This window comes from Perognathus longimembris, chromosome 11, assembly GCF_023159225.1.
Source record: "Perognathus longimembris pacificus isolate PPM17 chromosome 11, ASM2315922v1, whole genome shotgun sequence".
NCBI classification, from domain to species: domain Eukaryota; kingdom Metazoa; phylum Chordata; class Mammalia; order Rodentia; family Heteromyidae; genus Perognathus; species Perognathus longimembris.
In genome coordinates this window covers 16,304,703-16,321,016 of record NC_063171.1, presented here as the reverse complement: position 1 = coordinate 16,321,016, position 16,314 = coordinate 16,304,703, and the positions used below count along the sequence as shown (strand labels likewise).

General features: G+C 37.7%; 1 protein-coding gene across 1 annotated transcript in view; it reads left to right on the top strand.

Moving 5' to 3' along the window:
• Positions 1-16,314, top strand: part of Pla2g4a (phospholipase A2 group IVA) — a 142,787-nt gene that overhangs the window by 62,480 nt on the left and 63,993 nt on the right. Inside the window, exons 4-6 of the mRNA XM_048356438.1 lie at positions 1,694-1,842; positions 2,373-2,486; positions 15,184-15,221. Of these exons, the coding sequence (XP_048212395.1) occupies positions 1,694-1,842; positions 2,373-2,486; positions 15,184-15,221 (301 nt within the window). The remainder of the gene's footprint in view (positions 1-1,693; positions 1,843-2,372; positions 2,487-15,183; positions 15,222-16,314) is intronic.

Sequence of the window (16,314 nt, the reverse complement as noted above, 5' to 3'; positions counted from 1 at the left end):
TTTTTTTTTTTTTAGTAGTTAATTATAGATAAAAGTCTCATGGACTTTCATGTCTGGACTGGTTTTGAACTGTACTCTTCAGATCTCAGCCTTCTGAGTAGCTAGGATTATAGGTGTGAGCCACTTGCGCCTAGCTGTGTATTTTTGTATAACTCCTTCTCCTCTTTGGTTCATTCTTGTTCACCCATGTTTGCTTTCCCTCCTTCCTCTCCTCAGAACTCTAAGTCTAGCTACTCTTGCATACCAATCCATACCTCATGGTCTTATTATTGTGGAGCAGAGGTCATTAAGAAAGTGATTTCTTCAGCCACATGACTCAAGTTCAACATACTGCTTTGGCACTATTGGATGAGTGTCAATAGACAAATTTCTTAACATGTATCAGTTGTGTTGCCTCAACACTGAATACTTACCTTAAAGTGACCTTGTGGGATTTGGAGGAAACATATGTGTGCTGCGTGCTTAAGTTTCTAGTAGCCACCATGCAGTTATTAGGATTGCTGTTGTTTATTCAATAAAATGGCCACATGGCAAAGGGTGCATTAAGGAAGAAGTCAAGTCCTTAAGTTAGGAGACCTTAAATATTGCAGCTCTGAGCTGATAGGCTTGTAGATATAAAGGAAGGATATGACCCTTGCCTTTCAGATGTGTAGAGTCCTGTAGAAAAAGTCAGATACTTCACTGGCACAATAAATATAGCGTGTGCAAGGTTTCAAGCTACTGATGAATTCAGTGAAATAATTGAGGTCGGAATTATCAGTAACTGAATCACTCAGCTTGTAGTTGTGTGGTTGTGTACCAGGAATACATTTAAATTTGTCCTGTATTTGTACTTCTTTATTTGTATTTCAAAGGGCAGATACATGTTCAACTCAAATAGGATTCTGTATGAAAATAAAAGGTTTTCTGGAGACACTTCACTGATGTTTGATTTAATACTTTCTCTGTAAATACATGTTGATTATTGATGAGTTGTTTAGTATATAACCTATGCAGTCACACAAGACACTCTGAATGACAATCAAGACTATCCTCACACTTCCTTTTCTTTGGTTTCATAAACAAAGTCATCAAGCTGACTTTTTTGGCCACACATGGATTTGAATTCAGGGCCACACACTTGCTCATGTTGCTTGTTCACCTGATGTTCTACCACTTGAGCCACTGCTCCAAGCCTACTTATTTTTTGCTGGCTAATTAGAGATGGAATCTCACAGACTTTTCTGCCAGGGCTGGCTTCAACCCTCCATCTTCCAGATCTCAGCCTCCTAAGTAGATAACATCACAGATATGAAACACTGATCATTTACAAGATAAGTTTTCTAAGGTAAATATCACTCTCTTGTTATTATCATTGACTATGACGAAGGTTTTTAAGGTCTCTGTGGAGTTAGGCAAGTGAAATGACAATCATGGTTGTATTAGCTACATCAATTGCTGGCTGAAGTGAAAATACCCCCTAGGTGCAAACAGGAATTCTAAATGGTGGTGGGTGGCTGCATGTCACTGGTCTGCCATCCAGGCAGGGATAAAATATATAAACCCATATGGCTTATGACATCTTTCTATTATATATTGCTACACTTCAACCAGATTTTTGTGAGGACATTGACAATAACCAGATATGTGTTCTTCAGAAGTATGAGGAGCTGTGACACCATTTTTGCCTCCTTCTCTGTGTTTCTGCATGTAGTTGATACTCCAGACCCCTACGTGGAGCTTTTCATCTCCACCACCCCGGATGGCAGGAAGAGAACACGACACTTCAACAATGACATCAACCCTGTGTGGAATCAGACCTTTGAGTTCATTCTGGACCCTAATCAGGAAAATGTTTTGGAGGTAAGTGGCTTCTCTGCGGAATGTTGATTTGTCATAGTTCCTGTGGAGGTAGATACCCAAGTTGGTTTGCTGTCTGCCTACTTCCCTTTGCCTTTCACCCCCAATACAGGTTGGTTGGGCAACACGGTGGTGTAGGTGCTTCACATCTAGCAATGGGATGACCCAGGGGGAAAGTCAGGATGTGCAGCAGGGCTGGGAAGATTCCTCATGTACCTTGTAAAAAACATATTTGTGTATTTCTAAACATGAGAATCTAAGCCAGGAACTGTGGGGCTCATACCTATAATCCTAGCTACTAGGAAGGCTAAAATCTTTAGGACTGTGGTTCAGAGCTAGCTGGGCAGAAACGTTCAGGAGACTCCATCTTTAATTAGCTGGCAAAGATATAAACTGGACTTATGGCACAGAGTGCCAGCCATCATAAGAAAGCAAGCCAAGTGAATAGGTTTGTGGGCAAGTAGAAGTTTTAAATAAGCTTTCTAAAGATCCCTGGGAAGCTTAACATTTGTGCTGCGCATTTTGCTGTACAGATCACATTAATGGATGCTAACTACGTCATGGATGAGACTCTAGGGACAGCAACATTTTTCATATCTTCTATGAAAGTGGGGGAGAAGAAAGAAATTCCATTTACTTTCAACCAAGTAAGTAACACAGTAGAATTGTGTTCAACCTCTCTAGCAGGGAAAAATCTATTTATTTTAGAAAGTTGAGTTTAATATTTGGAAAACTGTGTTTCTGAATAGAATGTTTGGTTTTGCTAAAGGGGAAGCTTTAGTCTCCTCCCCCTCTCCCCCATTCCCCTTCCCGTGGTACAAGGATTTGTACTTGGTCTCCTGCTTGTTAGTATGGAACTCTATCAAGGAGCCACACCTTTGGCACTCCCAACCTCATAATACTGGTTATTCTGAGGCAAGATCTTACTTCCTACCTGGATGCATGCTTGGAGCACAATCGGAGTATTTTAGGTTTCTCGTGGGAGGTGAGTGAGAGACCTTTCAGCCCAGACTGGGCTTGAACAGTGACCCTCCTAAACTCAGCCTCTCTTTTAGTTGGAAACCTAAGTATACAACTTTAGGCTTAGCCATTGGTTATGAGCAATTCTCCTTGAAAATTTTCTGCATAGGCTGGCCTTGAACCATGATCTTCCAGATCTCAGCTACTTAAGTTGTTAGGGCTGCAGGACCAGTCTTTCTGGCACCTGGCTTTGGTTTTCTTCACATCCTGTTTTAATCTTTTATTATTCAGAAATGTTAATCTTTTTGTTGAGGCTTCACAATAAATACAACTGAGGCATTGGTAGTAATCAGGATTAAACAGTAACTCTGGATTCTATTGATAGATCTATCTGTAAAGAAATATGGGCACAATAGAAAGAGAGAAAAGAGAAAAGGGAAGAGAGAGGGATAAACAGAGGGAGAAGGAATGAGAGTAGGAAAGAGAGAAAAAAATGAGCAAAGAACCTAAAAGATAGGAGACTCCATTCTAAAATGGTAAGTTACTGTATTATCACACATTTGCTATTACCCTTACTATTATAAATATTAATATTGTTGTTGTTGTTGTTGTCCTTGTATATAGAGTAAACCTTTGATATCTGCTGGATACCTGATGCCAAAGAAATACCTTTGAGGAAACACTGCGCATGCTCAGGGTTTGAGTGCAGCGCTGTATGGATGCTTGATTCATTTCCTGTAATGCTGTTCAAATTCTGCTAAAGACATGTGCCTTTCAACATATTGTGAATTCTTACTCTCTCACTTAAACATATTAACTTGTACCTTCTCATTTGGGCACCATTCTGTACACCCTTCATGGGAGGCAGAGTTTACAAAATGAAGGGCAGGGAAATCCCAAGCAGATCACAGAATGATTTAGGCACCTAGTGATAACATGGGATTGACAGAGCTTTTGATCAGTTGAGCTGGACAATACATGCATTGGAATTCTAAAGCTTTTAAATTTTCTTTTGATTTTTTTCTTTGGTCATGCTTTGTCAAACTATGTGTAAAACATCCATGAATAAGGTAGGTTGATTGCATTGGTATAAAGGCTCTGGAGAGGAATATTTTTGTTGAAATTCTTAAGTGATTAGCATCATAGAACTGAAAGGTCATGAAAATGGTATTAGAGTTAATACTGTCTTTGTATTTCCAGATTTGTGGCATTGCTCAATTTTAGTAGGATTCTGGGAATAATCAAACTTTAAGGAATATATTTTAAAGAACAGTTATTGGATTTTCAGTTCTGTTGGAAACTGATTTAGTTCATGGTGAGAAATGTAAATGACTGGAGAAAGTATGGGAAAGGCTGCTTAATATGTTATATCTTCTTTTCTGAGGAGACACTGCTGTTTTTGCTCATCCTGAGGATGAATTCAGATAACCTCCACCTACCAGCTCAGATGGCCTCCTCCTCATCTCATTCCTCCTGATCATTACCTGCGGTATTTTCTGGGACTATACTATTAGTACTGGATCCTTCCTTCCTTCCTTCCTTCCTTCCTTCCTTCCTTCCTTCCTTCCTTCCTTCCTTCCTTCCTTCCTTCCTTCCCCCTCTCCCCTTCCTTCTCCCCTTCCCTTTCCTTCCCTACCTTTTCCTTCCCTCCATTTTCTTTCCCTCCCTTCATCCCTCTCTGTTCTCTCCCTCCCTTCCTTCCTCCCTCCTTCCCTCCCTCCCATTCTCTTTCTTTCATCTTCTTGCTGTTAAAAATATCCTGCAAATCAGAAAGCCTGAAGTACTGCTTCTACCTGCCTTCAGTTGACATGGTATCTTGTGGAACACAGTCATTTATGGATGACTGTATCCTTATTTAGAAACCCACTTAAGCCCAAAGGGCTTCATGCCTATTCCATGCAAGCTGTTTTCCCTAAGTGCTCTGATGACAGGGCGCTCTGTGCACTCACCTGCTCCAGGAAGAATAACTTCTCTACTTGTCCAGAGACATACTTCTAACTTTTCTGTAGACCTTTTTAAAAATGTTTTTTCAACAGTAATAATCATGCTTTGGATAAAACTCTGTGGCAACACTGAAGCCACTGGGTAGACGGTTTAATGTTCTTTCATTTACTCTATTTATGAACACATATTGGAAATCTACAATATTCCAGCCAATGTGTTGTGCAAAGAATTTAAAGAATATTGAACAGGAAGTTCCTCCCTCCATTATCTTCATCTGAGGTGAAGGTGAGATAGGGGTTAAAATAGGGGGTGGAAGATAGGAGACATACCCATTTGTGCTGAGATAAAAATAATGATGAGGTATATATAGAATAGAGCAGAGAGAATATGGGAATGTTTGTGTTATAATGGGCCACAGGGATAATCCTGAATCAGGAACCTCATTTGAACAGGCTTAATAGTGAACATAGGGGTTAACACCTTCTGTTTTAAGCCAGTCTGTTTGATGTTAACAGCCCAGCTAAGTCTTTTATATTCCTTTTGTACTGAGAAATTACTACTTCCTCTGTGACTCAGTTTGCTGGTTTGTTAAATGGAGATAATTCTTAATGGGGGGAGCTGTTACAATAAAATATGTTGATTTAATTTTAAATGATATGACAAATGTAATTTAATTTGATATAATTTACTATGTAAATAGAGACTATGCATCAGTTAAGTAGTATATATACTATTAGTTCATTATACTAAGTGTATACTGTTAATCAATTTAAAAATATATAAATACTTCTGAGCACCAGTGGTTCATGCTTGTAATCCTAGCTACTCAGGTAACTAAGAGCTAAGGACACAAGCTTCAAAGTCAGACTGGGTAGAAAAGTTTCTGCTTTGACAATTATCTCCAACTAACTAGCAAAATACTGGACTGGAGCTGTGGCTCAACTGATAGAGCAGGATATCCAAGTAAGAGCTCTAGGGCTTGAGTTTAAACTCTAGTTCTGACACATAAAACAAACAAAAAGGTAAATATTATGCATACTATATGCATTCACACAGTGCTTAGAATAGTGCGTGGTACCTGTTAACCTGTTATATAAATGCCTTTTGCTTTTGTTATTATTATTAAACCTTGAGAAAAAGTGTGGAATTTCAGCAGACAGAGGAATAGTTATGAGCATTTCAGGCAGAGGAAATCAGGAAAACAAGGCATCTGGAAAGAGGGAAGCAAGATTGGGCATGTCAGGTTAAATGGCTTGGTGGGGAGATGTTGGAAGGTACAGGGGAAATGTAAGGATGGGTGCTCAAAAGCTAATATCCTCACCTACAGCATGTTGCAGGATAGGTTCTCAGCAAATATCTAGCGAGGGCTTAGGAAGCATAGTTTAGTCTTTCCAAAGTATTTTTTTTTTCTGCTCTTCAATCCTTGCTATAAAAACGGACTCTGAGAATATATTATAGGAAAAAAAACAAACAAACCTTTTATTCTGTCATTTCCTATGATTAAGTTGTGTAAGCTCCAGGATCTGACAAAGCCTTCCACATTCCTGAATTTAAATGAGCTTACGTTATTATTTTCTTTAGAGCACTTGAGAAAATAGTTGGCCAAACAGCTTTCCTTCATTACTGTGTTCTTAAGAGTCCTTTCCAGTTTGTTATCTGAGTGTCAGTGATTTGGAAGGGTGGTGGATGGGAGAAGGCTGGGTGGGGAATTCTCAGATCATCCAGCCTCTCCTAATCTCTATCAAGCATTCCCTAGGTGGGAGACTTTCCATCCAAATTCACAGATGAGCCAGAGTGGACAGTGGCAGCGCAATCCTGGGGGTTGAGAGACTTAAATGCATCCAGCGATGGATATGGAAATTTTGTATTGAGAAAACAGCAATTTGGCATTAGTAGGGAGGGAACAAATTCACTAAGCCAAGACATTACTAGCAAAAGATTCCTCGCACTGTTGGTGTCCAAAAGTTCACCATGACTCAATACAGCTTGACTTCAGAGGCCAGGAGACAGCTAGAGAGGCTGCAATTGTCTTCAAGTAGAGGTAGGTCAATTCCCAGAGGCTACTTTGTTCTGTCTTTGTTATGAATCCCTTCTGGTATCTGATTGTAATTTGATTCATTGAATGTTCTCTGACTCTTTAAAAATGAAGGCTTAGCTAGGCACCAGTGGCTCATACCTGAAATCCTACCTACTCTGAAGGCTGAGATCTGAGTATTGAAGTTTGAAGCCAGCCAGGGAAGTGAAATCTATGACACTCTTCTCCAATTATACACCAAAAACCCAGAAGAGGGGCTGTGGATCAAGGAATAGAGAGCTACCCTTAAGCACAAAAGCTCAGAGGCAGCTCCCAGGCCCTGAGTTTTCAAGCCCCAGGCCTTAAAAAAAATGGCTTAGATTAATTATTTCCAGGTACCTCTATGAATTATGAATTATGGTGATCCAATAAAAATTATATTATTTTCGTTTTTGAATGCTTTCATCGAAAGCAAAAACCTTACAATTCTCCCTACTTTACAGATATCAAAGCTGAAAATAATACAAAGTAAAAGGCTTTCATTTACATAGCATTATGGACTTTTTTTTTTGCCCAGTCCTGGGGCTTGGACTCAGGGCCTGAGCACTGTCCCTGGCTTCTTTTTGCTCAAGGCCTAGCACTCTGCCACTTGAGGGACAGCACCACTTCTGGCCTTTTTCTGTATATGTGGTGCTGGGGAATTGAACCCAGGGCCTCACGTATACGAGGCAAGCACTCTTGCCACTAGGCCATATCCCCAGCCCCAGCATTATGGACTTTTAAGCCCTAGTCTGGGCCAAAAATAAGCAAGCTAGCAAGAAAACAAACAAACAAATAAATAAATACATTGTACTTGTAAATTGATATGTTGAATTGAAATCCCTGTGTGTCACTATTTAATGGTAACAAAAACTTAAAAATAAGCTGGCTGAGCTCTCCCTGCTCTGTGCTTTCCTGATTGTTGCATGGCTCTGCATCTTCACATGGGCAGCCACCATTGTGGATAACATCTGCGTATTCACATGGGCAGCCACCATTGTGGTTATCATCTGTCTGTCATGAATCTTTCACCGAAGCTTGAATCAACGTAGTTGCCTGATTTTGAATCTCCAGCCTCTAAAACATGGAGCAAAAGTCAACTTATTTTTATTTTTCATAGAGTAACTACCATCTGTTGTTATAGTAGGGCTACTGACTGCTAGAATCTTGATGCTCATCTGGTGGGATAAGCTGCATAAGGGCTAGGAGGGGAGGAAACTGAAGTATGAAGAGTGGTCATGAGAGCAGCAGAAAAAGCCAAAGGACTGGTAGTGATGGGTGGGCCATTGTGATTTCAATGGGCATCATAGGTTTAAACTTATCCTGGAAGAAAAGATGTGGTTGGAGTGAATCATGGAAGGACTTGGGAGGCAGTTCCAGGTAGGGAAATAGCCAGATAAATCCAAGGCGAGAGAGAAGCAAGCATGTTCAGGAAACAGCGTCTAGACGAGTGTGATAAAACAGCACTTATGAATGTAGGAGAGCCCGGTAAAGTGCATCAGCCCACAGCAGGGCTAACATTCAAGATGGAAGGAATTAATGTTGTCCTAACAGTAGTGAATGAGTCACTTCAGGTTTGTGACTGAGTAATGCTACACTGATATAAAAGGGGAATTGGCTTTTCCCTCAGAAGTATTAGCAAGCAACACATAAAGAAAGAGAGAACCGTAACATCTGAAAAAAAAATTGGATGCTATGTAAAGCAGGGCATTTTTATGGAAAGGGACTACTACCAGGAAAGCACAGTGATATAAAGAAAGTTGGTGTGGCAATTGCTTTCATGTGTTAGTAAGTGTTGAATCACGTGATTACTTGGTACTGGTGAGGATTGACTAAAGATGGAAATCAGGAATGATTTCCTGAGATGATTTCCTGAGTCTTCCTGAGATGATGATATACCATTCAATTTCCTCTTAGACTTTTTAAAGTGGTTTTATCTGAAAAAAAAAAAAGTGGAGGGGGTGGGAAGGAATCAGTTTTTGAGCTGGACTGGAAATTTCTGCTTTCCAGCCAGCTTTGATTTATCAAGTCCATGTTAGGTTGTGTTGTTAGAGTCACAGTATAGAGTTCATTGCAGTGGTCATCTATCTGTTAGGATCTGGTGCTACCTGCTTCCCATCTACCTCAGGCTTAGAGTCAGAGAGCCATTGCTGGCATAGGGACTGCAATTCTGCTAATTATTACCTGTGTGAGAGTAAACATGTTGGTATGTACTTTCTTCCCCAAATCCTCACCTACGAAGCAGGGTTACTTACATACAGTACTGTCTTTCAAAGGTTATAGTTGTGCTTAAATAGCTTAATACATTTAAAGTATTGACACAATACCTTCCCCAATATCACTAAATATTATTATAATTGTAACTGATCACATTTGACTAAACACAAGTATCCTATGGGATTTATAGAATTGATTTAATTGAATATCAAATTGACTGTTTCAACTTACTGAAAAAATTGAACTTGTTATTTAAATGCAGGAAGTGCCTCATTTAGTGACAATTTGTTTGATAGTAGTTTAGAATTCTCTACTCACTCAATGTGGAATATATGAAATGTGGCTGTGGCTGACACTAGCTCATTTTGAAGTGGACAGACAGGTCTTCAGAATTCTTTGTTTTGTGTAAACAATATAACCCACTTCAAAAGAACCAGGAAAATGCTAAGGTTTAATGTCAGACAGGACGATTATACATCATCATTTCTCTGACTGAAATATATTTGTTTTGGCCCAAATTTCAAGTCTTTAGGTTTATGCTGTGTTTTAATTTACCATCTTTATTTAGAAGTTAGTTATTACTGCTTAAAGATAGCTGTGCTTCAGGGCTTCTGTGGCATTTCTGTAAATTTGGCTGATTGCTTTCTCTGATTGTTGCTTAGTCATTGCTATGACTAGAAACTGAGTGAGGTTCTTCTCTAGAAGATAGTGGTGAAGCATTAAATAATGGGATTTTAGGTTTTATGTAATTCAGTGTTAAGTTAGTATCAGTATGAGTTCACTGGAGAACTATACATTGATGTGGGAAATAAAATACTTTAATTCAGGTTCATTAGCAGAAAAAATAGAGTTTGGAAGGAACATAGAAATTATAGACTGTTTCTATTATAATGATTTTACTTGGAATTACATTTTTTTACTTGGCGATGTATGTAAAAGCAATGCACAGCTTTAATTTTTTTTTTTTTGCTAGTCCTAGGGCTTGAACTCAGAGCCTGAATGCCATCCATGAGCTCCAGTTTAAGGCTGGCTCTCTATCACTTCAGCCACAGCTCCACTTACAGCTTCTTTTGGTAGTTTGTTGGATATAAGATACAGGTTTTTTTTCTGCCCAGATGGCTTCAAGCTCAATCCTCAGAGCTCAGCCTTCTAAGTATTTAAGATTACAGGCATGAGCCACCAGCTCCTGGCTTTTCAAATATTGAATTTTGATGTTTTCTTTGGTAGATGATAGGAGAATGATAGTCTCACATGCCAGGCCACTTAGGAGCTTCAGAAATCACTGAGCCATCCTGTCACCACTGGAAATGTCCAACATTGGCTGAGTACTGTCTCACCACACTGTGATACTCTGCTAGGTGAGATTTACTTATTATGTTTTGATTTATTACAGTTTTACTTCAAGGTTTGTCAACAATAACTACACTGGTATCTAGATATAACTTTATGAAAACAGTGGCATATTTAGTTAAAATGAAAAGGAAATGAGAATGGACAAGAGACACATGAAGAAGTGCTCTACATCACTGGCCATAAAAGAAATACAAATCAAAACAACACTGAGATTCGACTTCACCCCAAGAAGAATGTCCATTATCAGGAAAACTAATCATAACAAATGTTGGAGGGGATGTGGCCAAAAGGGAACCCTATTCCATTTTTGGTGGGAATTCAAACTTGTTCAATCATTCTGGAAAGCAGTGAGGAGCTTCCACATAAAGTTAAACATAGAACTCCCCTATGACCCAGCAGCCCCACTTCTGGGCATTTACCCAAAAGATTACAAGCAAGACCACACCAAAGCCACCAGCACAACTATGTTCATTGCAGCACAATCTGTCATAGCTAAAATATGGAACCAAGCCAGATAGATGCCCCTCAGTTGATGAGTGGATCAAGAAAATGTGGTACATATACACAAAGGAATTCTATGCTTCTATCAGAAAGAATGATACTGCCCCATTCGTAAGGAAATGGAAGGACTTGGAAAATAGTATACTAAGTGAAGTGCTCCAGACCCAAAGAAACATAATCCCCATGGTTTCCCTCATAGGGAGTAGTTAGTACATATCTAGGATAGACATAGCAGAAGAACACAATAGCTATGCCTGCATGAACGCATAAGATAATGCTAAGTGAAATGACCTCCATGTTATGGAAATAAGTGGTATTTCATTGCTGTAGTTAATTTCAACATACCATGTGAAACTGTACCTTTACTGCAACTGATCTTAGTACCCCGGATAATGTATAGGCGTGTATTGGAAATAGGGCAAGGAAAAGGAATGCTCAAAATGAGAGACAAAGGATAAAAAGACAAACCATTGCAATAGTGATAATTACAAAACCAGTTGGTGTAAACCAACCGTACAACTCATGGGGGAAAATTGAGGGAGAAGGTTACAAGTTGGATAAGTAATGTACTTGCCTTACATATGAAATTGTAACCCCTCTGTACTTCACTTTGACAATAAAGAAGAAATCATATAGAGATATTCATAATTATTTATGTAGGATAGAGACCCAATTTGGGTTAAAAATATTTGGTTTCCTTAGAAAATGTGAGATCCAAAAACTGGAAACTTCTTTTCCCTTGACATGCAGAGAAAGTTTTGTTTTTCTCAAGAATATATTGCACTTAGCATATGTTTCCAATTTCCAGAAGATACGAGTGTTCTAATTTGTTCTGGCTTCTTGCTAAGCTTTGTGGGGTTGAGAAGAGCCTGGGAGAGCTGGTCACTTTTCTTCCTAATTGCCATGATTCTAATGTGGCTTGGAAGCTTGCCACACACTGCATGGTGCAGCATGTAGGAAGACACTGACAGTATTGTTCAATGCCTCACAGGAAGTACATAGCTTTTACCTGAATGACATGCTCCAGGTAAAAGATGTAGAGAGATTGTGAGTGTCAGACTTCTTAACATGTCTATAGATAGTGTGTTGGGGGAGGTGGAGAGTTCAAAATGTCCTCCAGGTATTGGGGCCCATTTGGATAACATGAGTCAGGATCTAATTTTTGTTAAGAGAGAACCATGGCAATATATCCTGTAACATTCAAAATACCAGAAGCATCTTGTCTTCTATTTCTCCTCCCGCTGCTAATTTAGAGTCTCGCTCATCTATTCTATGATCATAACTGTCTTAGTCCAAAGAAAAGGTCACTGATGAATATAAAATTATCATTTGTATATGAACACAAATGTGGCTATAAGCATAGCATGGTTAATTTTGCTTTCAAAACCTTATTTTTTTCTTATTATCTTTAAGTAGTTGTAAAGTTTCAGCACAACTTGTAAGATTTATGAGTAAAATGTAACTTGATCAATGTCCCCCCTTCCTGTGTTTTCTGTTTCTCTGAACTTCATCCATCCCTTCAAATTACTTGGGTCCATTTTCACATATACTCATTGAATATTATCACCACATTTTCCCACCCTTTCTCTCTCCACTCACCTACTCCTTTCCTTTTGACCTCACGTCATCCCATCAATAACACCTGCTCCTGGTATCCATTTTGTTAACCTGTTAGTTGTTCCTTGTTCAAAGGAGTTATAGCATTGGAATTCCTCTCTGCATATACTGTAATATATATATATATATATATATATGCACATTTATGTGTGTCTATATATGTTCTCATATATACACATATAATTTAGGCCTAACTTCCACATAAATTTATTAGGTCATCAAGACAAGTAAGCATTGCACATTTTAATATATAAATTGATTAGAGACCTTCTAAGTATGAAGTAGGCTTTCTTTTGATCTCTTACAGTGTTGAGATGGCACATAGGAATAGGAAACCCCTTCCATCTTGGAAACTTACTATTGCTAAAAAAAATGTACATGGAGTTACATTGCTTATTATTTTATATCCATTCCCCCATGGTGGTTTTGCTTGTTGGAGATAAATCATTAAATCTGGACTCTTTTTTAGTACCAGTTTTCATGTATTTTTTTTTTTAAAATAAAGATAAATAAAAAAACACAGAATAGGTTTTATCCATTTTATTTCTTTCATTAAATAGCCACAGTAAATTCATGCAATATGAACTGTTTGTCAGGCTGTGTTTGGGAGACTCCATGTGAAATTTGGAAATGGGGAATGTGACATACCATAATGTGGTTCCAGCACTCCTTTCATTGATATAATAGATGGGAATTGTACCAATTATTTTGTAGCCCATCTTTCTTGACATGTATGGACCTACAATCAATATGAGTGTCTGTAAATCCATTTGCTCTAGGATTTTTATTGCTTTACTAACTTAAAAGTAATATCTAGGTTGGGTGTCATGGCTCACACCTATATTTCTAGTTACACAACAGATAGGTATTAGAAGAATGTTGGTTCAAAGACAGACTGGGGAAAAATTAGCAAGACCCCATTGAAAGAAATAAATCAAATGTGGTGGTACACATATGCAATCCTAAATACAAGCAAGGCATAAATGGGTAGAAAGACCAGAGCCTGAGGCAAGCCCTAGGCAAAAGCAAGACCTACCTGAACACTGACTGCAGCTAAAAAAGGGGGTAGATGTAGCTTATGTTGTAGAGTAGGCTGCAGAAAAAATGCTAGGTCTTGAATACTAATACCAGTACCACCAAAAAAATAGTAATGTCTATATTTTCTTTGATGAATAGAATTTATAGAATTCCACACAGAGCAACTGCTGAGTCAGACTACCCAACAATTTTATCTCTAGTCGCAATGCCATGTTTTGACAAGTTTGCTTGAGTGCTTCTCATGCATACATGTGTACTCAACAAATATTCACTGATTATCTGTGAAATGACAAATATTGTGCAATGAACACATAGAAAACTCTTTACAATAGAAGCTAATTTAGTGGGAGGGGCAAATTTTATACAGGTAACTTCAATAATTTGTTTACTCCAAAAACTTATTGCTGAGAATATGTTCCATCTAAGAACTTTATCCATTTAGAAAGCTCTTTCTATTTTTTCCAAACCTTGAAGCCCAGATGTAACAAATTTAATGATTTATGATATTTTATGATGCTTCTAAAACACTCCCTTCACATTTCAAGGGTGTATCCTAATTTTCTTATTTAAAGTTGTTTTTTTTTTTTAACTAATCAGTGTACCTCTGTTTTTATGGTAACACACTATAAAAATAATAGCATGATGATAGTAACTTGTTGAACATACTGTATATATACACTATGTTTATATATTCCTCCTCTAGAAAAGCATGTTCTAATACTCCTTTTGCTCTATTATTTTTTTCTTTTTAAATTCAAAGCCTCATGTTCATGTTCTATCACTATGCCCTTGATCATAGAGTTTTTTTGCTTTTATTATTTTTCCAAATAGTGTTTCCAAATAGTTATTTTTCCAAATAGTGTTTCACTTTTTGCCTCGGCCAGTCTGGACTTCAACCGTCCTATTTATGCTTCCTATGTAGCTAGCATGACCGATGTGCCACTGTACCAGAATTTTCTTGATTGAGTTGGGAGATAATACATACTTTCTCCTGGGTAGTTTCAGTCCAGAAATTCTTCCAATCTTGAGCCTCCTGAGTAGCTAGAATTATAGATATGAGCCACTGTACCAGTCTTGCTCTATCAATGTATCTTTTTTCTCAATTAAACAATAATTATTTAATTGATTGAAGGTAGTCTTCTGACATATTTGACTGGGTCTTGTAGTACAGAAAAAATGAAAACCTGAGCCCCCACATCTCATTAATAGATGAATCTTGCTGCCCACTGTGGGTAAGTGCTCCTGGTCAAGTTTAATATAGTCTCCTTATCAGAAATGTACATCTGTGACCTGGTTTTTAAAAAGATGTCTTGGCCATTATGGCTCCTGAGTAATAGTCTCAACATGAGTATACTTTACTACACATTTCAGTCACTTTTTATATTTTGTAAATATTAGTAGTGGAACTGAGCTTTATTGCTGCAATAAGGGAGGAAAGAATCAGGCAGACACAATGGAATTCTTGCTAAAGTGACTTAAGTAAACTATTATAAAATAACTATGCATTTGAATCCATATAGTTTATCCTGTATGGAATTTTCTTGTTTTCTAGTTTGTTTTTAGGTTAAGGATAATACAGCACTCAAAATGTACTTTGAATTTTATGATGTAGAGATAAATGCATTTGATTATCTAATCTGCTTAATCTCTTTCTTTAATAGGTCACTGAACTGATTCTGGAAATGTCCCTTGAAGTTTGGTAAGTTCATTTATTCAATTTGATGAAAAACAATGTGAGTAATCTACTGAGACTATTTTGTAAAGTAGTCTCATGGCATGTAAAATAATTTAGTCAGCTTTGAATAAATTCAGCTTTGAATATATAATTTGTACTACTTTGGATACATAAGTATATACAATTATGCACATATATTCACATATTATTCACATATATACAAGTATATATTATATATGTACTTATATAGCTCAATCATAAATGTCCTGGAAACTCTATCTCTAAAATAACTTGCAAAAAGCTGGTCTGGAAGTATGGCTCAAGTAGTAAAGCACTAGCTGAGCAAGCAAGCAGAGCAAGTGCAAAGCCCTTAGTTCAAACTTCATTATCAAGGGGAAAAATAATGAATACATACTGCTAAAGAGTATAGCCGTTAGTTTTACAGTCCCTTCTTTTATTCTATTTCATATTATGAGGAAATATTTAAGTGACAAAAATGAGACAAATGTATTTTATGTTGAAAGGAAAGACTTACATTTTTGAATCATAAGGAGATGCTATTTTATTCGTGCTTTTCTACTACATTTTGGACTTATTCCCATTGAAGCATAGATTGCTCCGTTTTTTCTTCTTTCTTTCTTTTCTTAGAGTTTGGTGTTAGAGCATGACCTATTTGTGAGCTTTACTCCTCAGTGGAAAATCCATCATATATTGACTAAACAGTCCTAACCTACCAGAGCTTCGGTTTTCTATTTCACATAGCAGGACTAGACAATCATTGTATTATAATGTGTTTTCTCCCATAGTTGTCATAACTCATGCTTTTTAGCATATATACATTTCTGAGAAATTGTTGCTGTCATTATTAGTAAAGAAGAGGAAGAGTTACACATAATTAAAAGGTTTCAAAGTCCTCCAGTGATACATCTTTTTGGGGTTGTCTCAAGTTCTGCTATTAGAAGCTCTGTTTGTTTGCTTGTCAGAAGGGGTGCACATAAGAAATGTTTCTGCATAAATGTTCCTCAAAACTCAGACTCTGAGGTGCTAGTGGAGGTCATAGTGGATAGGTGAGGGACCCATGGGCATAGAGAAGGATTCCTCATCCAACTGGGAAACA